The sequence below is a fragment of the Phoenix dactylifera genome, chromosome 8 (assembly GCF_051530095.1).
Source record: "Phoenix dactylifera cultivar Ajwa chromosome 8, Ajwa_hap1_PhDact_Kaust_v1.1, whole genome shotgun sequence".
Lineage (NCBI taxonomy): Eukaryota > Viridiplantae > Streptophyta > Magnoliopsida > Arecales > Arecaceae > Phoenix > Phoenix dactylifera.
Genome location: NC_143197.1, coordinates 1,287,865 through 1,312,496, shown reverse-complemented (window position 1 = coordinate 1,312,496; position 24,632 = coordinate 1,287,865). Strand labels below are relative to the sequence as shown.

General features: G+C 41.6%; 2 protein-coding genes and 1 pseudogene across 4 annotated transcripts; 1 reads left to right on the top strand and 2 right to left on the bottom strand.

Annotated features, from left to right (window-relative positions):
• The first annotated feature begins 1,388 nt into the window (after nucleotides 1-1,388).
• LOC103703459 (putative clathrin assembly protein At2g25430 pseudogene) lies at nucleotides 1,389-6,061 on the top strand (annotated as a pseudogene). 2 transcript variants are annotated; one of them, XR_015967715.1, is made up of 2 exons: nucleotides 1,389-1,945; nucleotides 3,754-6,061. The product of XR_015967715.1 is annotated as a putative clathrin assembly protein At2g25430 pseudogene, transcript variant X1 (transcript). The 2 variants fall into 2 exon arrangements; XR_015967716.1 differs by having other exon boundaries at nucleotides 1,465-1,945; nucleotides 3,626-6,061.
• Nucleotides 6,062-8,226: 2,165 nt separating this feature from the next.
• On the bottom strand, nucleotides 8,227-13,514 carry LOC103703460 (uncharacterized). The gene is made up of 11 exons (XM_008786311.5): nucleotides 12,739-13,514; nucleotides 12,513-12,647; nucleotides 12,263-12,329; nucleotides 11,169-11,265; nucleotides 10,699-10,795; nucleotides 10,521-10,604; nucleotides 10,277-10,317; nucleotides 9,896-9,961; nucleotides 9,061-9,120; nucleotides 8,907-8,958; nucleotides 8,227-8,815 (listed from the first exon to the last, which is right to left on the bottom strand). The coding sequence occupies exons 1-11, from the start codon at nucleotides 12,896-12,898 to the stop codon at nucleotides 8,727-8,729; spliced, it is 948 nt and encodes a 315-aa protein (XP_008784533.1). The 5' UTR covers nucleotides 12,899-13,514; the 3' UTR covers nucleotides 8,227-8,726.
• Nucleotides 13,515-17,108: 3,594 nt separating this feature from the next.
• On the bottom strand, nucleotides 17,109-20,364 carry LOC103703461 (large ribosomal subunit protein eL36x-like). The gene is made up of 4 exons (XM_008786312.5): nucleotides 20,268-20,364; nucleotides 19,877-19,984; nucleotides 18,067-18,266; nucleotides 17,109-17,407 (listed from the first exon to the last, which is right to left on the bottom strand). The coding sequence occupies exons 2-4, from the start codon at nucleotides 19,973-19,975 to the stop codon at nucleotides 17,377-17,379; spliced, it is 330 nt and encodes a 109-aa protein (XP_008784534.1). The 5' UTR covers nucleotides 19,976-19,984; nucleotides 20,268-20,364; the 3' UTR covers nucleotides 17,109-17,376.
• Nucleotides 20,365-24,632: the final 4,268 nt, after the last annotated feature.

Here is a 24,632-nt window from a genome sequence, read left to right as displayed (position 1 = left end):
ATGGTTTCGTTAACTTGGGGCTCTTCATGGTCTTTATTGTCATGAAGATGGGCCTCCATGGATAGCTTAGCTATTTAAAGTGGGAATCCATACGGGCCAAGTTTAACATGGTTTTGTCAACATGGTTCCTCTTTATTTTCATGTCTCAATTGCTTGAAGATAGGCCTCTATAGATAGCTTAACTTTTTAGGGCATATTTTGTTGGAGAGAATTAGGTTCTATAATGGGAATAGATGAGTGATTCCTATTCCAGCCATTTAGTTGAGAAAAGTTCTATTGCCATTTCTATTTCTATTCCAATTCTAGAAGAAAACAGAAATGCCTAAACCCCCCAAAACCTAATCCCAAATCCCTTCTAGTATTAAAATTTCATTTCTATTTCGATTCCACTTTCAGTTATTGAGCATATGCATCTGGGAATATGGCCATTCCTATTTCAATTCATTCTGATTTCAATTCTAATTTGGAACGCTAATCAAATGCGCCCTTAAAGTAGCTATTTAAAGAGTAATTTAGAGCAGGAATCCATGTAGGCCCGTATGGATAACTTAGCAAGTAAGCCATACCATCAGCTTTAGAATGATCATGATATGTTTGCCGTGTTAATCTTGTGTCGTTGGGATGCTGGCATAATGTCACGTACGCATGGCATATGCCATTCGATCTGGGGAGCGAAGGAGGGAGCCATAAAGGAGATTGGTGTCACACAAGTATATCATCAAGTTGTTGCTTGAAGTCTTGAATTAGAAGAGTCTTGTATACAATCCATTGACTGCATCATGCATCATTGATCCTAGCTATTCTTAATAGCTGCTAAATGCGAACTGGCACAATAGAAGAGCATGGCATGTTTTAATCACATTGTTTTGGATTACTTTCTGGAGAACTATGTGGGACTATTAATTTCATCATCCATCAATCAGACGGCGTGGTAGGTTCCAATTTGAATATAGCGCAAACCACGGACCAGACCAAGCAAGTCCTTCCGTCCTTGACGGAGATTGGAGATCGACCACCTCGTCGCCTATCATGGAAAGAATGGAACCCGAGGCGCCGTCGGATGGCCATCCAAGAGACCAGACCCAACAAATCTTTTTGACTCCGTCGGATTCACAGAGCCCGAGTGTATCAATCTTATTATTTTATTATTACCTTCCTTTTTCAAAAGTTACACGTCTTTGTCGTCGTCTGCGTTACAGACACATCGACCGTCTCGATTTTGTCGATGACTCATCGTTTAACTCCGCAGCTCATCAACTTTGTCTTGGATCATCAAAAGCTCATTAATTGGCGCGCATACAAAGGACATCAAATCGACGGTCCTGTTTACTCCTCAAACTCATCAGATTCGTCCGTTTAGGGCATCGGGCCGGTCCGTCGTGATTTTCGCCCGAAGACGACTCTCGGCTTGGAAGGTGGACGCGGGAGTAACTTAACGGTGGCAGCCGGAGGACAGCTGTCTGGGAGGGCTGGGTAAAAAGTTAATGCCTCACCGCGGACGGCGAGGTTGAAATAGGAAGGAGCGAGAAAAGGGAGAGAGAGAGTCGGTGGACGGCGAGAAAGCGATCTCGTCTCTTTTATTTCCTCTGCGCTCGCGCTGTTGTCGCTGCTGTTAGCTTAATAACAATCTTTGTAGCTGGATTTCCGCCTTCCGCTTCCGCCGATCTCGCCGGATTCGATTCGATCTAATCCGATCCGATCCAGAATCCGGCGTGCTAAGAGCGAAGAGGTAGAGGAGATTATTTCTTGACTTGAGGCAGTCAACGGAGATTCGAGAGAGAGAGAGAGGGGTTGAGGGGGACGCAGATCTGAATCTGATACATATACATAGGCTCATTAAACTTGCAGATCGGAGGGAGGTACGCCTTACCGACACGGATCGCTGCTTTCCTCCCAGCCCTTTCCCTCCCCTTAACTCAAGAGGCGTCGCGTCGCCAAAACAAAGGTACTTCCCCCTTTCCTTTTTGTTTTTGTTCTTGTTTTCGCTTCCTTTTTTTTTCGTGTTATTGGAACCAAGAATAAAGACTGTAACTTTAGTTAAAGGATACCTGTTGCATCTTGTTTTCTTCGATCTCTGCTCTCTCATTACAAGCCGGCCGGCCATGTCCAGATCTGTGCTCCAAGGACCCGGTCATTAGACCATCACATTAATCTCTAGCTAGACCAGCAGAGCGTGGATTCGCCGCTAGGTTTGTCTCAGGTAGTTATCTGAGTCTGTTTTCATTCAGAGATCTTCATGTTTCAGCTGTTGATCTGCAAAATTCCCAGATCATGTTTATGGGAATCAATGGTGTTTAAATATCATATTCATCGCTTTTTGGTGCATCGGATGCTGCAACCAATGGTATTGCGATCGGATCGATAACAGTTAATCTTAACCTGCCTACTGGCTGGTATGGCCATCTTCTTGGTTACCATTAATGTATCTTAATGGTTGTTGACGAACTATTGTTGAACAAGTTCGTTCCTTTCCGTGTTATGTTATTCTGGGTGGAATTTATGGATCGGACTTCAAATCCAGGCGGCCAGTTTGGATGTTCTTCTGATTGCATAACAAATTCAGACCAAACTAGAATGATACCCGATACCAATCCTATTGTTGCTGTTATTGTGTTGGACCAGGACAGCTTGTTGCTCTAGTTGATCTTGAGCATTCAAGTTTGGACTGGAGGCCATAAACTTTGTTACATGTCATCCTTGTGCAGTCTCCCAAGAGACGATCATTGATATCTTCTTTGATGATCCGTAATACTCCAGTCACCTATGTACTATAATCGGTGTGCTGTCCAATCTTTTCACAATATCGAGCAAATGTGTCTTCATTGTTATCCAATTTTTGACAACATTGAGCGTATGCGTGAGGTTTGGGTGAGAGACTGGGGTAGCTCCTGCTGCTCTCTATTTAGACCTCTCTGAGCTTTGACCACAAACATGCCTCCCGCGAAAGCCATGGAGCTCACTGCTTAACTCCTAGATCAAAGAGGAGTTTCACTGCTTAACTCCTAGATCAAAGAGGAGTTGTGCCGGGCAATCAGTACTGGCATGTGCGGGACAGCTAGCTGTTCTTAAAGCAGAGAGTTAGCAGCTTGATGCTGCTACCCTGGCCACATATAATCTTTTCCCTAAGCAAATCAGAATCTCTATTCAGATATAAACAGTCCTTATCCAAGGATCATCCCAAATACAAGATGGTTATGGATATAAACAGACCCTATAAAATGTTTTGACATGTGCTAAAACACCATTTTATGGAAAAACAATCTGTTGTTTGTTCTATTAGTTGTGAACTGCCAGTTTCCAGCCCCGATGACCCTCCATACAACCTCTCCATGAGTTAGCTTCTGGTGCTAGCTTGGGTGTAGGTACTAGACCCGTCTATATGCATTCTTTTGTAACCATGAAACATATTTGCTTGTTTTCCCCCTTCTAAACTGAAAATTATTGAAGCTTTTAAGCTCAGCCTCTTTCTTGTTTGCACTTTTTTTTGCCTCCAGTTATTTGCATTTTGTCATTTTCTTACATATTTGTCGAGTATGATAATCAGAGTCTTCATGTAAATTTTGTATCTTAATAACTAAGGTAACGATTTTCAACCCACTAATCATTGAATGATCTGTCTTTGTAGTTAAAGATTGATTAAAACATCAAGATGCATATCTAGCAGCATTGTTAAAAGCCCATACATCTAGCCTTTAAACCAAAACTCTCTTTGAATGAGCTACCATCTATGTTTGACAACCATTGATTTGGCAGCATCTATTTCCAATTGCTACCTATCTGCTTGCTGGATTTTGAGGAGTGCAGCATATCGGAGCAGGTCTTCTGGTGCAGGAGGTCTGACCAGCCTATCTGCTTCTAGTAGCCGGTAGTCCATCACATTCATTACAGCAGCAGAGAGCAATTAGGAGTGATCAAAAGGAAAAGAGGATTAACTTGTTGGCAAAGTAAAAATGGCACCCAGCACCATCAGAAAGGCCCTGGGAACGGTGAAGGACCAGACAAGCATTGGTCTGGCCAAGGTGTCCAGCAATATTGCCCCTGACCTTGATGTGGCCGTTGTCAAGGCTACGAGCCATGATGATGAGCCTGCTGATGAGAAATACCTGCGGGAGATCCTCAGCCTGACCTCCTACTCCCGTGCATATGTGAATGCCTGCATTGCAACTGTGTCAAGGCGGCTGGGGAAAACCCACAATTATATTGTGGCCCTCAAGTCTCTCATGCTTGTACACCGCCTCCTGATGGACGGAGACCCTGCTTTCCAGAACGAGATCCTCTATGCGACTCGACGGGGTACCCGTCTTCTCAACATGGCTGACTTCCGGGATGACACCCACTCCAACTCATGGGATCACTCTGCCTTTGTCCGGACCTATGCCCTCTACCTGGACCAGCGGCTCGAGTGCATGGTCTATGAGCAGAAGCAGCATGGCAGTGGCAAGAGCCGCTCATACCAGTCACCAAGGGACCACTATAGATCTCCTCCTCGCCACTCTGATTACAGAGAGCCTGATGCATACACCTATGGAAGTTATGGGAGGTCCTCATCCTCATCACCGCCAGGAAATGGGAGCGTTGGGTATGAAGAGAGGCAGCGGGGGGAAGAGAGGAAGCCACCAACTCCCTTGAGAGACATGAAGCCTGAGAGGGTGCTGGGTAGGATGCACCAGCTGCAGCAGCTACTTGATCGCTTCCTTGCCTGCCGTCCCACTGGCGCTGCCAAGCACAGCAGGATGATCCTCATCGCCCTCTATCCCATTGTGAGGGAAAGCTTCCAGCTCTATGCTGACATCTGCGAGATATTAGCGGTCCTTCTGGACCGATTCTTCGACATGGACTACCCGGACTGTGTCAAGGCATTTGAGGCCTATGCAAGTGCTGCCAAGCAGATTGATGAGCTCTGTGCCTTCTATGGGTGGTGCAAGGATACTGGGGTGGCCCGGTCATCGGAGTACCCGGAGGTCCAGCGTATCACGGACAAGCTTCTGGAGACATTGGAGGAGTTCATGAGGGACAAGGCAAGGAGGCCCAAGAGCCCTCCAAGGGAGACAGCCCCTGAGACGCTGGAGGAAGAACCGGCACAGGATATGAACAGCATCAAAGCCCTCCCAGCACCTTCAGATTACAAAGAGCAGCAACCAGAGCCAGAACCAGAGAAGGTGGTCGAACCACCTAAGAGGCAGCAGCAGGACACCGACTTAGTGAATCTCAGGGATGATGCCTCTTCTGCAGAGGATCAGTCTAGCAAGCTTGCATTGGCTCTTTTCTCAGGTCCAGGGGCAGCAACCGGTACCAATGGGTCATGGGAAGCCTTTCCTTCAAATGGTGCCCCTGGACAAGGTGAAGTGACTTCTGCCTGGCAAACACCTGCAGCTGAGCCTGGGAAGGCAGATTGGGAGCTTGCACTTGTGGAGACTACAAGCAACCTTGCGAAGCAGAAGGCAGCATTGGCCGGGGGCTTCGACCCATTACTCTTGAATGGGATGTATGATCAGGGAGCAGTGAGGCAGCAGGTGAAGGCCCAGGTGAGCACTGGGAGCGCAAGCAGTGTGGCCTTGCCTGGGCTTGGTCAGAAGACCACTCCAGTGCTCGCCCTGCCGGCGCCTGATGGCACCGTCGAGACCATCGGTCAGGATCCATTTGCTGCGTCTCTTAGCTTTCCCCCACCTTCCTATGTGCAGATGGCGGACATGGAAAACAAACAGCAGTTGCTGGTCCACGAGCAGCAGATTTGGCAGCAGTATGCGAAGGATGGAATGCAGGGCCAGGCCAGCTTGGCCAAGCTCAACAACAGCTACAACTTCCCGAATCCAGCCATGCCTTACGGAATGCCAGCAGCTTATAATGGTGGATATGGCTACCCCACTTACTGAGTTTTGCTCTTCTTCCTTCGTCTGTAATCTTTTGATTGTATTTAGTTTTGGGTTGCCTTGCAGCGTCAGTCAATCTGTGTCTCTGGATTGAACTGTTTCGACTGTCTATTCACTATAATTTGGTACGTGTATTCACTATTGCAACTCACTTCGGTTGGTGGCAATTTGAGATGTTCGTTATTTGGGCTTTTCCCCGCTTTTCTTTTTATTCCAGAAAACTTATTCGGCTGCGTGAAAGCAGGAAGGGCTTTTTCCCCGCTTTTCTTTTGTTCCAGAGAACTTATTCGGCTGCGTGAAAGCAGGAAGCTGGATTGACTGGGCTCGGATATGCCAAGGATGGAGGCATATGCTCTCCTGCATTGGAGCAAGAACTCGTCTTGAGTCAACAACATTTGGCGGACGTTTACCATGTATTCGCTATATTCTTTAACGCAATATCTGGTGGAATTTTTACTTCTCTCTGTCAACACGGTACGTGGTCGTGTACTGCCCTCAGTTCGTCCTTTTGACATTGTTGCCACGTCAGCGATGTGGTAGCAGGGATATTTTCCCGCAGCACCATAACTCACCAATGAGCGAATTTGTACAAGTCAACTGAATTTGAAAAAAACGTTCCACAAAATATTGAAGGAAAAAGCAAATTAAAAAATAATTATACAAAACTGTGACCCTAATTTATTCAACATCAATTTATTAAAAATAAAGTTTAAAATTATTAATTAATATCTCATCCTTCTTCAAACTAAATCAATTAGAAAGCGCAAATTGTAATTTATGAGCCCAACTTGTGGGCTTGGGGCTTGTGGGTCGGCCCTTTCCAAAGAGGCCGGCCCAGTCCTTTACGTGTGCTGCATGTGACGAATCAGAAGAGAAGGACTCCGGCTGGGAGTCTTCTTTCCTAATTCCGATTGCAATTGCGATTGAAATAGTTGTGTTCTAAGCTAATCCGAACATTGAAAAGCTCGAAGTTTTGCCTATATAAGACTCCCCATTCTCCCCCTCTAAGACTTCTCTCGATTTCAAACTTCGTTCTCGAGGTTCTTTCTTCGACTTTCATCAGAAAGTCATCGAAAAGCCTCGTCGGACTGAGGTATGAGTTCTCCATCTTCTCCTCTTTCTTTTTTAGAGTTTTGGGCCTTCGTTTTTTTATATTTGAGCTGGCAATCGCCGAAGCTTTATTCGAAACAAAGCACCCTTGTTTTGGCCATGATTAGCCACTTTGGCCAGGGTTGCGGCCACCTAAGGCTGCCGTCGGATAGGCAGCTGGGCCATCGTGGCTGCCGCCTATAGCTCGCAAGGGGGAAGAAAGAAGAAAGATTTTTTCGTCTTCTCAATTTTCTCTCCTCTCTTCTCTCTCTACTTTCTCTTTCCTCTCTTTACTCTCTCTCTAGAAGATCTATGGCACTCAATCTCAGGTTAATGCCCTAGAATTTATTGATCGAATTGCTCAGGCCTGACCTATCCAGAATCGTCAAACGCTATTATCGGCTAATCGTCCTTATTTTTTATTATTTTAATTTGATTAAAATTGTCAAACAAAAACTAATTTTACTTTCAATAGTTTTAATAGGGTTACTGAATTACCTAGTGAAGTTTAATGGTCTAAGATGAAAAAGATAAATAGACCTTACACTCTTTATTATTTTTTAAATATTTATATTTTTCATGCATAAAATTTGCTTGTAGAAATATCATGCTTTTCTTAAAATTATAGATTAACATGCGTTCTGAAAATTAAGCTTTATTATAAAAAATAATTTAATAAATATTTTTAATAAAAATAGCTTTGTTATAAAATATAAATTTAATCATTCCATTTAATATTTTTTTATCTATTTATATGTATATTTTTTAAAAAAATAAATTTTCGAAAAACTCTCATATTGCTATGACCGTCTCTAAAATTGGAGGCCAATTAACACCCTGAAGTTAGCATTCAACGAAAATGACCTTTTACCAGTGGGTTAAAATTGATAACGAATGCAAATTATGATATCTTGTCGATTACGAAGATGACTCTGTCAGAAGTTATAGCGACCATGGCACGAATATGTGTAAGCAATGTTTTAATCTAGAATTACATTAAGTGATAAATGATATATAAATTTATTTGTAATATAAACTTAGAACTATGTTTATAAAAGATGGATAATTTATTCATACATGATTTACTTTACGACTTGTTTTAATATACTATACTATAAAATGCTTATTTTATAATACATATTATTTTTCTTAAATGATGCATTGAAATAGAAAAACTTATGATAGACCTGGTAAGATGGTGAAAGATATACTTATAAAATTGAAATCAGAACCATTCGACCAAAATTGCATGTGCAAACAAAACAAATTGAAACCACATTAATCCATAGTGGAAATTCCAGGTGATTTTTATGAAGAAACTGATATTACATTATTATTTAAGTCTTAATTCATGACAAGAAAAGATCGAGAAGAAGCCTATGATAATATGTTGCAACTCGTCGCCTGATACTGCGCCTTAGATTCCGAGTCCCTTGGCCTCTCAACATGAGAATGGAACCAAAAGACTTCCTTTTTCTTGCAACTTTCTACAGAGTTGAACCTTCAAACGTTCACTGGATAAAATCATTTTGAAAAATAAAAGCCGAGCATTTTTGCACCTCGAGACTACACTTAATACAGCCGATAACCACTGAAAAATATAATGACCATTCAAGCATGAAGCCTGTCGAGTGGAAGTTGCGTGGACAATGAAGCTACTTTTTCCGAGAAAAAGAAGGATATTGGCATCAATCATTTAATTTTGCTAGCCTTCATCACATAAATCTCTTAATTCTATAAATCTGCCTCACATATCATTTATTTTATCTAATCCTTTGGTTTAAAGAAGTCTTTGATGTTGCCAATAAAACCCTTATCATATGGATTTGTAAATCGAGTTTCCGAAGTGGGACTTCCTGCAAAATCACATACAACAAAACCCAATCAATTGGTAACAAATGCATTTGGCACAGAAAAGTTCAACTAAAACTCGTACAATAAAGCTACCTGGTTGGGGCTGGACGATGAGTTGGAATTCAGGATATTTCCTCCAGTTAATCTGGAAAATTGTCTTGTTTTGGTCATACGTAATATGATTAAAAAAAGAACCCTATACCACTAAACTGAGAAATTACAAACATGGCAAAGTTCTAGTAATTACCCACTCTTCTGTTCTGATATTTAAGCAGATGCAATATATATGCCACACTAGGAAGACCACCTAGTGAAGAAGAACAATTAAACATCGTTAAATTATAAATGCTGACAATTTCAGCATTCAAGAGAAGAAAGAATAGATGCTTAAATGAAACACAATTGGACAAGAGTGCTCAAAATACAGAGATAAAGAAAAGGAAACATCTGTACGACAGTTCACCTAAAAGCTTTAGTTCAGTTGTTAGAAATGGCCCTTTCTACCTGACTAGAAAGCACAGCAGGGTGAGTGTCGGTCAGCAAATTGATTTCTAGAAACTTAAATTTATGTATTTATTGAGGTTACTTAGAAACTTAGTCAATGAGAGAGGAAACAAAGTGACCATCAACATGACTCCGGTCATCATATTGTTCCCTCAAAAGCAACGCAATTAAAAATGGCATCTTGGTTTCTAATGCTCCACTTGGATAAGTCAACCTCATTGATTTAATTTCTGCATCGGTAATTGATGAATCAAGCAAAATTTATGTGACAGCCCATTTAGAACTGCATCACCATTTCTTGTATTGACCAGCAGAGAGAGAATAATCCTTCCACTAAGAACTTAGCAAATATTGACATAATTTACTTTCTGGGGAAAAAAAAAAAGAAAAATAAGAGACAAAAAAGAGATTGCCAACAATTCTTCCAGTTCTGTACTCAACCCGTACACTAGCATGGTAACTTTCTCATGTTTTCAAAATTTCATGACAAATATATGAATAATGCACTGCTGCTTTTAATACAAAACGTCATCAGGAAGTTGACGTATGTAAATGATAACATGGGGCATCAATCAGACCTGCCATAGCACCTGGAGGATAGAAAACAGTGTTGTGCCGATCACAAAGTTGCCAGAGATGATGTTCTGCAGAATGTATAATATTTGAAGTTTTAATCATCCATTGCGCATTATTATTATTTGTAATTTGTTATCAGATAATAATAATAAAAAAAAGAGGAGATAGATAAACAGGAAGACAAGTATGGCTGAAAAGGAACATTATACACTGATATTATAACACAGTTACACTGGTGCTGCTTAACCTACTATTATGATGAATAGAAACTCAAATTCAAATAACTTAAGGAGCACTCTGCAAATGGCAATCATCATATGCAGTCATCAAAACTACATCTGATTGTATTTGCATGATGGAAAAATTTGTGATGCAGAACGTACCTCCAATCTTATTTTTTGTGTATTTAGAGATCTTGTGATGACTGCAAATCAAAAATGTGAAAAAGTTAACGACATTGAGAAAGTAAAGAGAGGCAATAACATTTTCTCCAGATGCAGTGTTTCTAACTAAGAATTTAGGTTGAATGCAATTGACATTCAAGAATATCAGTGATTGCTTGACTGATAGTCCATATGACAAAAAACTAGCTAGTTGTCCAACTACATCACCATACTAATCACGTACAATGAGTTGAACACATTGTATAGGAGGCCTCAGCGATAACAAATCCAGCTAAAAGACCAATGAATAGACGACGGTTCTTCTGACCTGTGAACAAGGCATCAATATTTGATGATGTACAAGCCCTAATTTATAACGAAACTGAAACTGCATTAGAAAAACACAACTTATGGTGCATTACCTATGCAATTCCCAAAAGCAGGACAATGGTGGTCGAATCCCCTAATGCTTGTCTTACAGATATTGCAATACCTAACCCTTGAAAATAATGGAGACTTCTGAAAATAAGAATTAAAAAACAAATAGGTTACAACAGCCATAAGATACAAGTTTCAGTACATACAATTAACTGCATATGGTAGTGAAAAAACAAAATGCTATTGATGAACATTCAGCAGACGATAGGCATTCTCAAACCGACCAAACTATAAGTTACCTAAAACATTTGCCCTCAAGAAATATGCTATTAATAAGAACTGAATACACCACCAATTACTTGGAAAACTAATTCTATCAAAGTGCTTTCATCATTAGAATGGACCAATTAATGAACCATAAATTGCCATTACCGCTACTTCTGCCGCAAGTAAAGGATACAGTTATGCACACAAGATACTGCAACAAAAATAAATTTAGGATCCAATTTAATACCTCATACTGAAGATCGAATTCAGAAAAGCCTTTTTGCTCTGACTCTATTGAGCAAGAAGAGTCGTGTGCAACCATTCCAGGATCACTAGAAAAAATTCTGCAACCACAGAGCAGACATTATCAGTTTGGCCCTAGAAATCTTCCTTGCATATCAAAGTACAGAAAAAAAAAAAAAAAGATGCTCAAAGTTTGTCTTGTTTACTAGCATCATACAACTCAACAACCACAAAATAATCATAAAATTGTTGAATTAAAGATTTCAGGTGTGAATCAGAATCAAGACCACTTTTTTCCCCTAAAGAAGGTGGAAGGACGAGAACTACCATATCAAAACTCAGGAATAATCATGGTTAGCCAACAATGATCAAGAATGTATTTGTAAATATCTATAGAAACAGAGATTGAAGACATGATCAACAGCTGGAAGTAATATGGTAGCAAAGAACATGTACTTGCTATAGTGTGAAGTAAAATATTTTCTCAGAAAGCTGAGAGACACCACCTGATGGGCTTTAGCCACAAAGAGAAGGTGAAGCTAGTCATTATATCGAATTCCCATTTGGATGTCTTAATTTAATCTTTGTATGCTAGGTTATTATCCAAAATAGTACAATTCATAGGTGGAGGAAGTGTTCCCTCGGCTATTAGGTGGATCGTTCCAATTAGGTTTCTAATGGACTGACCCAAGAGTTTGGGAGTTTATGGTGAAGAAATGTGATCAGAACTTCACTGGACCAAAAGGTAAAGTTGTTAGTTTTCATAAAATATCTTATAACAGATGAGCCATTTAATTTCATATAAGAGGGCAACTCAATTGCAGATTTGGTTGTTTTCTTCTATAAAGAATGACAGATGGCATGTATTATATATGTATAAAGGCAACATGAGCCAACAGCATGTAGATGGCAAATATAAAAACTAGCTGCTTTTATCATATGAATCCGAAGACAGCCGAAGAAAAACTTTTCCAAGAGAAACCAGATGAAAATGTAACGCTTGATACAGAAAGCAGAGTCAACCACAGTCAATTGATGCTAAATGAATCATTAACGATTCCCACAGGTAAAGAGAATGAAATAAAAAGGGAAGCTTACTTGTAGAAACCAAACAGAAGTAAAGCACATTCAGCATTGAGAATGGCATCCAGTATAGAAGGAATAGCTGCAATTAAGAAAGAAGAAGAAGAAGAAGAAGAAATCAGTGCCAGAAATAGAGTAACTAAAGACTTAAATGTTTTGTATCGAACGAGCAGAGCAACTAAACTTCTACGTTGCAGATAAAAAAGGAAACCAGTGGGTTCACTAGCTGAACTCGATGGGGATGGTTTAAAGGGAAAGAAAGTACCTCCTCGGATTACAGCGATATAAACTCCCCATAAAAATAGTATATTAAAAAGAACAAAAGCCGGGGCGGACGCTGCTATCCCGAGGAGCCGCCTCCAGCACTTACCCAAGAAAATAGTCGCCAGCAGAACTAAAGCTGCACGAAAAAGAAAACAAAAGAAAAAAAAAAGCTCTATTAACATCGAAGAAAGAAAGATGAGAGAGAAGATGATAGGGGAGAGAGAAACCTGAGATGGGGAGCAGGGAGAGGAGGGAGAGCGAAGGGAAGAGGCGGGGAACCATGGCAAGGGCGAAGTGGCATAGGAGGGCGAGGAAGCAGGAAACTGCGGCCGATCGGAGAAGCTCCCACGGCGATCGCCGGGGCCTCTGAAACCCCAACCCTAGCATCCGCGATTGGGGGGAAAGGACCAGAGAAGAAATTTTTTTAAAAAAAATGAAAGAAAGCCGCTACATGGCTCCTTCTCAGGGACCAATTTTTGCATATATACCCGTAGAATCAATCATCACGACAACTAACAACGGCGGAGAAGGATGTTTTAACGATCAAAAAAAATGAGAGAAGGAAGCAAGCAAGTAATGTAGCGGTACGGAGATCCAGATCCAACGGCTAATGGTCGTTCTGGATCGCACCGGCGGCCTCCACTGCCGGCATCGTCTGCGTCCAGACCGCCACCGAAGCGTGAATCGGCACTCCTCGTCGAACAGATTACTAATTTCAGGCAACAATCGAGATGTGATAACGAAAAGAGGGTCTGATTTTAAACAAATTGAGGAGGAGGAGGAGGAGGAGGAGAAAGGGGACGGAAGAAGGAAGCGACGACGAGGAGTGGAAGGAGGGACGGCAGTCAGAACCTTCTCCACCGCCTGGTGTTCATCCCTCCAGCTCCCCCCACCCCACCTCCTCGGTTTTCCTTTTTTCCCCCCTCTCTTACCGTGGAACCCAAGTACCGACAGTGGCCCCGTAATAAAAAAGGAAAAGGCTTTTGCGCAACTTCAAACTGGTGATTCAAAAAACTAGTACATCCGAATTGTACCGTGTCGCATGATCAAGCGAGGTGAATGGTGGAAGACGGACGGTTGCGTGATTTTTGTGAGTTGTGATGGCAACGCGCTCGAATTTAATTGGTGGATAGCGTGACGATCACGCTGATTCGTGTAGGAAGGCTGCAAGCGGGGCCCAGCCCGCATCCGATCTCTACTCACCTCCGAGTTTATCCCTAGCCGCCGTATTATACTTCCATGATTCCATCCGTGTCCTTTTGACGACCTGGGTCCTGCACCGTCGTGGTTCCCACAAACATTTTCCATCATAAAAAACACTCACCCGTTACGGTAAGTCGGTAACACAAAACGTAAGCTCTCCTCTGCAATGCAATGCAATGCAAGCAGGAACGCATATTTTTGCAGTAATAATACTACTGTTCACTTAGTGATAAGCAAGCTGCTCAGTTATTTGACCGCGATTGACAGATTCAGCTTTCATAACATTCCATCACATCAGCTGATACCGACACAGTAAGTCATCTAGCATTGGATATAATTTGTTCTACTTTGGGTATAATTTCTTCACCAAGCTAGACAAAATATAAAATATTTAAAACTTTCGAAAATAGGGAAAAAGCTTTGATGATGCCGGATGCAAGAATAGCCTTCGCATGGTCCTTCGAAAATAGGGAAAAAGCTTTGTGCACATGAGTTCATGTCTGATCTGCAGAATGCTCCCCGGTGTAGGAGCTTGATGGGGGTAAAACTGGATATGGAGCGGGCGTATGACAGAATGAGGTGGGATTTTGTGAGGCGGTCATTGGAGATGTTTGGTTTCCACCCTCAGTGGATTAGATGGATTCAGGGGTGCATTCTGTCACCATCATTTGCATTATTGATAAATGGTTCCCCATCGCGGTATTTCGAGTCATCAGTGGGCTTGAGACAGGGCTGTCCGCTGTCACCTCTTCTGTTCATCATCTGCTCGGACTTCTTGTCACGAGCACTTCGCCATGCAGCAGTGTCACAGGAGATTGAGGCATATAGGCCGGCGAGGGGTGCGACATGTATCTCTCACCTGCTGTTTGCGGATGACTGCTTACTACTGTCTCGCGCGACACGGAGATCAGCTCTGACTATTAGTGGGATCCTGGAGGGATATTGTAGAGTTTCAGGTCAGATGGTCAACTTATCTAAGTCAGCCATCAGCTTCAGCCCGAGGACTGATCCTAGGGTGAAGGCCTCCATTATGAGCAGATTGGGGATTGGCGAGCAGGAGGGGACCTTTAGATACCTCGGGGTCCCGATTACTGGCCGACGCTTACGGCAGGGGGAGTGTTCGTCTATGGAGGCGTGTATCAGACGGAGATTGGAGAGCTAGCAGGTGAGCACCCTTTCGATGATGGGCAGAGTCACCCTACTGAGGTCAGTTTTGAGTTCTATTCCTGTTTACCTATTGTCTAATACACTGGTACCGGTGTCTGTGCTCCGCAAATTGGAGAGGTTGTTCAGGACTTTCATTTGGGGGCATCGTGGGGACAGAGGGGGCATCCACTTACTAGCTTGGGAGGTCATTTGTCAGCCAACCAGTCGAGGTGGACTGGGAATCCACTCTCTACTTGAGCGTAGGGAGATACTGGCCACGAGGCTTGCAGTCAGATTTCTTCTGGAGTCGGGGAGTATTTGGGCCTCTTTGCTGAGGGCGAAGTATGGTGACCCCATCACTTCGGCCACATTCAGAGCTGGACGCGGAGCTTCCTTTATTTGGAGAGAGATATGTGCTCGTGCCCCGGGGGTGCTGCCTATGATACGATGGGAGATTGGGGACGGTCGGACTATCAGGATTCTAGAGGATAGGTGGCTATCAGAGGGCAGATTGCAGGACTGGCCCACATTGATGGATCATGGGTGGTTGGAGGGGCGCACACTGAGTGCTCTGTTTGTCCAGGGGGAGCAGAGATGGGATGTAGATCTTGTTAGGCGGACTTTTGATGAGCAGCTTGCAGAGCGAGTGTTGGCCTTACCGATACCGATGGGGATGACAGTGGATAGGAGGATATGGAGCTTGTCCGGGCGGACGACAGTGAGGTCTCGCGATATAGCGCAGTGGAGGGGAGGAGTGGAGACCCGATATCTTGATGGTGCTTGGATCTGGAGACTACGTGTTCATCCACGCGTCGCACTATTCATGTGGAAGGTAGCTTGGGGCTGCCTCCCCGCGAGGAGTGTTCTGATGCGACGGGGAGTACGGATAGCTGCGGACTGTGCAGTCTGTTCGGAGGTGGAGGAGTCCATCTATCATGTGCTAGTTGAGTGCCCGCAGGCTGTTCAAATCTGGAGGTGTGCAGGGTTGGCCTACGACCCGAGGCAGAGATGGCCGTCCATTGCTGAGTTCATTCGCTTCCTGGAGAGTCCGGGGGCAGGGCCCGGGGTGATGGAGAGAGGGACTCGGGTTGCATACCTGGCTTACCACTCCTGGTTAGACAGGAATGCACGAGTCTTTGAGGGTCGGAGCACGCCCCCGGGGGCGGTGGTGGCTAGGGCCTTTTTGCATGCAGAGGAGTTTCTTAGCACTGCTGTGGGGTCACCTTCCGGGTTGGCCAGGGACATCTGGGGTACCCCCTCTGCTCTTGTAGCGCCCACTTACGTTTTCGTATCCTGGGTACCCCCACCCCCTGGCTTCCTGAAGGTGAATTTCGATGGCAGTATGGCAGCTGACCGGAGAGGTGGAGGTGTAGGCTTCGTCATTCGAGATCATGATGCCAGACTGGTGGCACTGGGGGGTCAGCGGATCTCCGATGCATCGATGGTATGTGCTGAGCTCCGAGCCGCATGGGAGGGCGTATCTTATGCGAGACGGACACTGGGTGCTGACCAGATCATTCTTGAGGGTGACTCGTCCACTGTGATTGATTGGGTGAGAGGCCGAGGTCGTGCAGGTGAGGGCAGACCGCTGCTTATGGACATTCGCAGTCTTCTGCAGGCGTGTGAAACCTATCAGGCTACACACGTCTACAGGAAAGCGAATTGTGCAGCTGATTGGGTCGCTTCCTATGCGGCTCACCATTCTGGAGGTTTTATTTTGCGGGAGCCCGACACTGTGCCGGAGTCTCTCTTTGATTTACTTGTTTCAGATTTTGCAGGCCGTATCCACACCCGTAGGGTGTGAGCCGCCGTTGTACCAAAAAAAAAAAAAAAAATATTCTTAACCTTCCATGTGGGATAATATAACATCTGACATATTGCCGTTTCCTTTATGCCTGCTAGTTGCCGGCCCAGGTACGATCAGCAAACTCAACACAATAGTTCAGATGACCGGTTACAACTGCTTGTTCGCACAATAAGCCCGCCACAATCTCAGCTTGAAGGTAATGGATACCCACTGCACCTGATGGTCCTCTAAGGAAGCGCACAATTGTAATCTATTGACAAAAGAAATTGCATTAAGACTTTCTCAGAATACAAATATGCCAGGGAGTCTGCATTCGGAATATAGCTCATTCTGCTATTGACATTCAATGGCAAAAAAGAATTATGCCCTGCCATTCACTTTGAACCTCAAGCAGACCAGATGTACTAACATGCAGAGGCTCTTTCTTTCTATATTTTGAACCTATGATCTTAATGTCATAATGGAGCGACTTTACTGAATCATCCTCTCCGTGACTAATTCAACACTACAGATGAAGAAAACAACACTCAAAAGTCCAAACAAAGATTTCCTAAAATTAGTCAAATTTCAAAAACAATTTGCCTGGCTGTCTATAAGACCCCACATTAGAGAGCATACAAAGAAATATACTTCATAAGCTCCCATAATTCAAAAAAGTTGAGATGTTGGAATATTCTGCGCTGGGACCATGGCAGTCCCCCCAACTACATCATTTCTTCTTCTCGGTCACTCCAGCAGACCTGCAAGTGGACGCGCCACAAGAAACCCAAAAGTAATAATTAGAAATCCTACAAGTTGTACACAGGTTATCACCAAAATTACAGCCACCATGTTCATACGGGACATTCAACGGATGTTTTCATGTCATTTTGGCTTAAATTGCTAGCAACAGTATCAAGAGCAAATATTTAAACTTAACACATCCAAAAAGCTTAACTCATTCATGTAATTTCCTGAACAATCAAGGTTCAATTGATATAATAGTTCTAGCTGATCACTATATGTTAGTAGCAATTAAATAAGTTCAAATGCTTAAGCAGATCTGGTAACACGTTGGATTAAAATTTACTCCATTCAGGCACACTAGAACCAGACCAATAACCAGAATTAACAACTAAATTTGGTTGTGTCCCCATCCACCAAAGTAAAAACTGACAAGCTCTATATATATATATATATATATATTATAACCTAGCAAGGGTTGACATTATATTGAATTTATAATACTAAAATATATCATCAATTTACATTTTATAATCAAATAATGACCCTACATTATGCTGCCAGAAAATTTTTTAACAGAACCTCAGTGGACATGTTTTAAATGCAAAATAGTATATTTTGATACAAAATGGAAAAAAATGAAATAGCAGTCAAGAAAAAAAAAATAGGCCCTCACCTCATCTTCCTCAGAACATTGGCCATCTCCTCACGCTTCTTCTTGGCTCTCTTGTGAGTACCCAACTTTCTCTTTGCCACTTTCAATGCACGCTTGTCCTTTCCAACTTTAAGAAGCTCAGTAATCCTCTTCTCATAAGGAGCAAACCCAGCAACTTCCCTGATTAAGCTTCTCACAAAGTGCACCCTTTTGCTGGTTTTCTGAAATAATATAAAAGTTTTGAGGCATCTCAATACAATTTTGCAATGTACAGAAATAATAGAAACGAAGTTAACATATGAAACAGTTTCACTGCAATAAACATCAATATCCATCAGTTCAATGGAATCATTCCATGTAAACCTCCATAATGTTCTCAAGCACGCAGATAGTTGCAACCTGTTGGAGGCAATGGTAATTTTATTTTACCCAAAACTAAGATAAAATCTGACAAGCACCCAAAGCAAGAACTGAATTAGAGGTTTAGAACTCCAAAATTATGCATAAAGAATGCATCTGTCAGGTTGTCACATCAGAAAAATGAAGATGCATGGAGTGAGATTAAAGGCTTGATCTTCTCAAATGGTCATTGGCACAGCACTGCCGATATATGAGGGGCAATTCTAATATACTACTTCAAACAGAGCAAATAAAAGCAAAGGTATCAGCACAGCAAGCAATACCAGATGTAAAATTTGCATCAACATATTTTAAGTAGTGAAACATTGGAGTTTTCAGAAAACTAAACTTCTTCAATGTAAGGTTTTGTCTGTTTGCAAATATGAAACTAATGAAAACTCATATGCTACAACTTTAACAACTTCATAGGGAACAGTCAAAACTAAACCTATACAAAAAGATGCATCCAAGTTATCTAAATCAGGAGTACATATGATCCTTTTCTCGAACAAGAGTTCTTGAACCAGATTTACTCAAAATGCAACATGAAAAATGTTAGGATATATCGCAACCAAACCCAAAAGAAACTAGCAAAGTTTTATTTCCTAATTTTATCTAAATATCTGCAAACATTAACATGAAAATGCAGCAAATCATGTTCAGTTATATACAAGGATCCTAGGTTGTTAAAAAATATTTTTTTTCCTATTTGAATAACCAAAACATAGTAAACCTGTCTAATACAAATCCTACCTGTTAAGACCCACCTTAGAATTGGTTTAGGATCAACATTGAATCCTTTCATTTCATAAAGTTCCTTTCCCAGAGTATATTAATTGAAATTATAGCCTTTTTTTATATCCATCTCCAAACAGAGCACCTAATCCAATAGGGACAGCACAAACTTGAAAATTAAAACATTCACATATGAGCAGCATCATACTAAATGTCATTCTCGCATGCAAAACCTGCCTAGTTAAACATCATCGGTAAACTGCCTATCTTGCTCACTATCTTACAGAGAACCAAGACTTGGTAAAAGAAAAAAACTAACTAGAGCCCTAAGTCATTCTGCACTCAAGCAACATCTATTTCCATTTTATGGTAAATGAAAATCAGACAATCCATATTCAAACTGGATTATAAAAAAAAGCACTTCATTGACATGCATGCATGTTGTCACTTTCTGGGATCTTGATTACTAACAGATGTTAAATAGTATTTGCAAGTACCAGATTCTCACCAAGCTACCAAATAGTCTCTGTTTCATTCTAACACAGACTTCTACACTTGTGTGTAAGCATGAGCACCATTATCCTTAATAACATCAACAAAAAGTATCTCTTTCCCTCTCTGTTTTGCACCGCACAGAGAGGAAAGAGTAAAATCGAGTAAAAGAAATTCCTTCCAAACATTTTCTTGGGACTCTTACCCCTTTTCTGCTGGACGGGCGAGGAGGCAACTCCCGCTTGGTGACGATGTGGCCTTTGTTCAGCCCGACAAAGAGCCCAGTATTCGGCTGCGGAGCCATCGCTTCCTTCTGTAGAAAATCCATAAAAAACCGACAACCAAGAGCGATCAGGGTGTTCGTAGCACAGGATCTTAAAGCAAACAATGACGAGATACGAGGGAGAGAAATCAAAACTAACGAAATCCATATAGAAAATGATAACAAAAAAAGAAGAGCGGATCCGATGATCTAGATTTCCGTCTGATGTAATGAAGGCATACAAGAAAAAAGATTGTTAATTGACAACAAAATTGGGGTTTTAAGATCGGAAACAGAGAAACGAGCATCGCTACAAGAGGGGTCCGTCTCTCACCTCCGGTTCAGTTCCGCAGAAACCCCAGCGGCCAACCAAGAACCCTACCGGCGGAAGATGGAACTCCCAATAAAGAGCGCGGCGGGGGCCGAGATTTTGCGACATAATGACAAATATAGGCCTCAGTGGTTCGTTATTAGCGAAAGTACCCCTAAGTAGATCACGACCGTCCAATGGTGGTTATATTGGGCCTTCCTGGACGGCCCATGTTGCTTGGTTTTGGTGATTCTGAATCATTGGACCTACCAGGATGAAGTACACCCATTTCCGCTGACCAAAACTCGTTCGGGTGGAGCCGATTCCAACTCCTCTTGGAAACGAATCTCGGCTGAATTCCCACCAAGGGACAAAAAGTTTAAATCGATTTTAAAAAAATATAACTGAATTTTGTGCAGCACTTTTGGTTAGAGCTATAAATGATTTCGGTCTATATTGGGAGCCATCTTAGGCCAGGTGGATATATTAAGCCCACTTTGATGCTTAGTGCAGGGAGGCAAGGGATTGAGTAGGCTATTACTCGTACCCACCCATACTTAAACATTGCAAGTTGGATAGATTAGGTTAAGTAAAGCTGCATAAAATAATTTTTTTGCATGCCTTTTTTTTTTGTCTTGGGGGCCAAATTTGAAGGGAGATATATATCTGGTTCGGGTTCAAGACGAGTTTACCATTTTTTTGTACTCATCTCGAATTTATCGTGGGTCATATAAAATCGATCTTATTAAGGTCAAATCAGATTAGGTACCTAATGGGATGGAGTAAATTGTCTCTCGTACTATAGTGCTTCACAAGGGCTGGCTCAGTCATGCATATCTGGTCAAGTGAGTTCTAGAGGAACAAAGGTGCGAAAACTGCAATTAAGATTACCACCAGTGACTTAGAGACAAGAGCAGAGTGGAGGGCCTTGGTTGTTAATACCATTCATATAAATATTTTGTCTTCCTAGGGGCAGCAACTTTTGACAAGTTGATTACAGTCTCTATATCTGTTCGAGATGGATTGGCATGGATTAAGCAAATTATGGTGTGGATTTATTATAGCTAGCAATCTTATTTGAAAAATTAAAGAGGTTATCAGGTCAAGCAAATAGCAAGCCAGCATTTTGACCTCCCTTGTCCTTCTTCCTTGATCTCTTCACCAACACTACCATGCTTCATTGATACATCAGGTCAAAATACATTTCTACAAAAGATCTCATTCAAAATACAACTCTATGATCTGAATCCGGTCAAACTCTAACCGAATTATAAGTCCATTTAAAGTTTATGTCATCAAGTTTAGCATATAGTTAACTCAAATTGAAATTGTTGACTCAAACCTAGCCCAAATAAGATTTGAGATGCGTTGAATGAATTTTGGTACTGTATCAAAACTCTATAGCACATGACACGGCCACATATTCCACAGAGTATAATCTTATAGAATATGTGGCCATATCACATGCTAGTCTAAATGATAGATTTGGGGCATGACAGTTTGCTCGGCATCATTTCAGCAATTTTATTCTTGAAGTTCTCTTCTTGAAGTAGTTGTAATCATGATTTCACAATTCCTTTATCATTGAGATGGATTCATTTCGATGCGAAGTGTCACAACATGTATTTTTTTCTCTTTTTTGCCAAAAAAAAGAAGCTATATAAGCCACATAACCTTCATGTGCATGGCTGCAGGGAATTGTCTCGTTAGTCAGTACTCATGCTTGTAGTTTCGTCTCTTTTCACGTGAATTGCAGCAGATGCCAGCTATTTGTGTCTTATTCTCTGGTTCAGGCTGTATTATTCGCATAAAAGAATATTTGATCATGGTTGTAACAAATGATCGGGTGGGGGTGCGTGAGATATTTTCTACTTCTCTCACAGAATAGTATGAATTGCGAAAGTCTAATGTTTCTTTTCTTTTCTCTTTTTTTTTAAGAAAAAGCCAGGTTAGTATATGACTGTTCTAATGCCTTAAATTTATAATCATTTCTATGCTCGGCATGATTGAGGAAAATTAGATCAATGGACTTCCTATTGTTAGCTCCGAGTTTAGCGATCAGCATCCCTTTCACTTGACCCAATAATGCCTCTCTGGCATGAGTGGGTTAACTAAGCTAACCTTGCTATTTAGGAAGGATGCTATCGATCGAGTTAGGTTCGGGTTTTACTGAACCCCAATCCGTAACTATTAAGGTTTTGTTTCTAACTTTCGTTACATATCCTATTAATTGAGGGATTGAGCTGAGTTTGGATAATAAAAATATGTATTTGATTTAGATAAAGTGGAGATCAGGTTCGGGACCTCGGGTATGCATCACAATATTGAATATTGTGTATTGAGAGTTAATCAAGCTAAATAATCCATGCTTTGAAAAGTTTATTAGTGAAGTGTCCAATAAATGTTTTAAATTAAAGGATATATAATTGAAAAGATACACTTAAAATAAAGTATAAATATCGAAACATGCTCTAACATGTTACTAGTTTTTATTTTTTGAAATCGAAGGGTGCATAGATAAAACTAATATTATATATGCATGTGTATTTATTTTATATTATACATATAAAACAAATTTAATAATTTATGCAGATTTGGTCAGGTGGAGGTTGATTGGGTATAAAAATCTCAAATCCAAATCCAATCTTAAAATTTCTACAGATTTAATTTTGATTCCATATCCAATCTGTTTACTATCGGATTCGGATGGATTGCCGGGTCGAGGATTATTTTTTCGGATTCCACAATGGTGTTGGTCCGTTGCATTGATTGGACGCCGGAGCTTCACATCGCGTGGACGAGTAGTCTTTGCCCGTCGTCCATCAAGACCAGGCTTCGAGCAATGGGAAGTCTGGAAACTATTTACGTGGAACCCAAGGCCACATATGGTCCATCTCTAGGTGTCCTAAAAGCTAACCCTGCTTTCTCGAGTGGTCTTTCTCCTCTGCACCATTTCCCTGGTTTGAGTGCTGCCACCATTTGGCGTTGAAGCCTGATTTCAGGCAGTGTTTTTGCCAACAAACTCTTGTCAACTTGCTACGTAGCTGAGTAGTAGCGAGTATTCAAAGGCACAAAAGCATGCATGTCTACATAGAACAGGGCCTCAAGTTTTTCGTATCATGACTTCGTGACACAAGCAACCATTAGTTCTCCACAGTTCTGCACGGATCTCATCCTTTAACCCCAAACATGGCATGGTATATTCCATGCAGGCTTCTTTCACTTTCCCATGTTTTGGTTGTTCCTTACCAAGGGAGGGAAGAATATTAATGCATAAAGTTACAATAAGGTCCCCACATGACTTAGGATCTTATTTAGTAAGACTAGTGCCTCTCCGAACTAGGAAACTTCAATTATTTTTTTTTTTCCGGTGCAAAGGAGGAGAACCCTGTGGCAAGATTTGATATGCACCATTGTCGGAATCAATGAAAAATTCTCCAATACTATCTGGGTTTAATACGACCGTAGCCAAGCAATCTGCAACCTGGTTGCCTTCTAAACTGCGATGCATCCGGCCGGCTTCCAAGGTTTCCAAGAGGGAGCTTTAGAAAAAATATCACCAGCGTAAGTAATGATGGTTATTGAATCATCTTCCAACTAAATTGGGTGGTTCACTTTCTATTTTGTAAAGGTTAACTGCATTTCATCATGGAAGCTAACTGACATTTTTGAATTTCCAGTAACTTCCAGCATAGAAATCATAATCCAAAACTTACAGCGTTGCATGAAATAAATTAGAAAACAACCACGATGTCAGCTTTTTTGCACTGAATGATGCGAATACATACACTTAATACTAAATTCTGAATCGTCTTCGGGGGAAAATATTATATGACACCAAAACCCATGAGGGTTTACTTGAAGCAGAAGCTATGGAGCATCCACAGCACCCAAGGTCTCTGACTTGCATGGGAGCAGGGATTTGCAGCACCGACATTTTTGTTTTCAATGCATCGAGGCTCGAAAAGAATGGACTGAAGATGAAATTACGATTCGTCTAAAAAGACTACAACTCTTGACTTACTGAATCCTGCGATAAACTAAAGTTCGGTTCCAATTACATCACGAACACCTCAAATAATTAACAAGAAAATAAGCCACAGATGCTCCCATGTTGTGAGCGTCCCAAAAAAAAACACATGGTTGATCTCCATTGCAAGATGACAGTCTCGGACTAAGCATCCAATTGCATTGATTGCCTTGCCTGGTTTCTATTCCTTTATATTCTTTTAATTGGATGCCATGGTTTTTCTAATTTATTGCTTTTCCCGTAAAAAAAAATATTAGTGTTAATTGTTTAATAAAACTAACATGGAATAGGTTACTTAAAGCTTAAGTGTCTTCTTTCTTTGAGAAGATAGAATGGAGGAGGGGAAAGGTGAAAGATCC

Coding starts and splice junctions, on each gene's coding strand:
- LOC103703460 (XM_008786311.5), bottom strand. CDS start 12,898: ATGCTAGGGTTGGGGTTTCAGAGGCCCCGGCGATCGCCGTGGGAGCTT. Junction 11,266..12,262: donor CTTCTGTTTGGTTTCTACAA/GTAAGCTTCCCT, acceptor CTGTGGTTGCAG/AATTTTTTCTAGTGATCCTG. Junction 10,318..10,520: donor TACAATGTGTTCAACTCATT/GTACGTGATTAG, acceptor TTTGATTTGCAG/TCATCACAAGATCTCTAAAT.
- LOC103703461 (XM_008786312.5), bottom strand. CDS start 19,975: ATGGCTCCGCAGCCGAATACTGGGCTCTTTGTCGGGCTGAACAAAGGC. Junction 18,267..19,876: donor GCCCGTCCAGCAGAAAAGGG/GTAAGAGTCCCA, acceptor ATATTATTTCAG/AAAACCAGCAAAAGGGTGCA. Junction 17,408..18,066: donor AATGTTCTGAGGAAGATGAG/GTGAGGGCCTAT, acceptor GTCCACTTGCAG/GTCTGCTGGAGTGACCGAGA.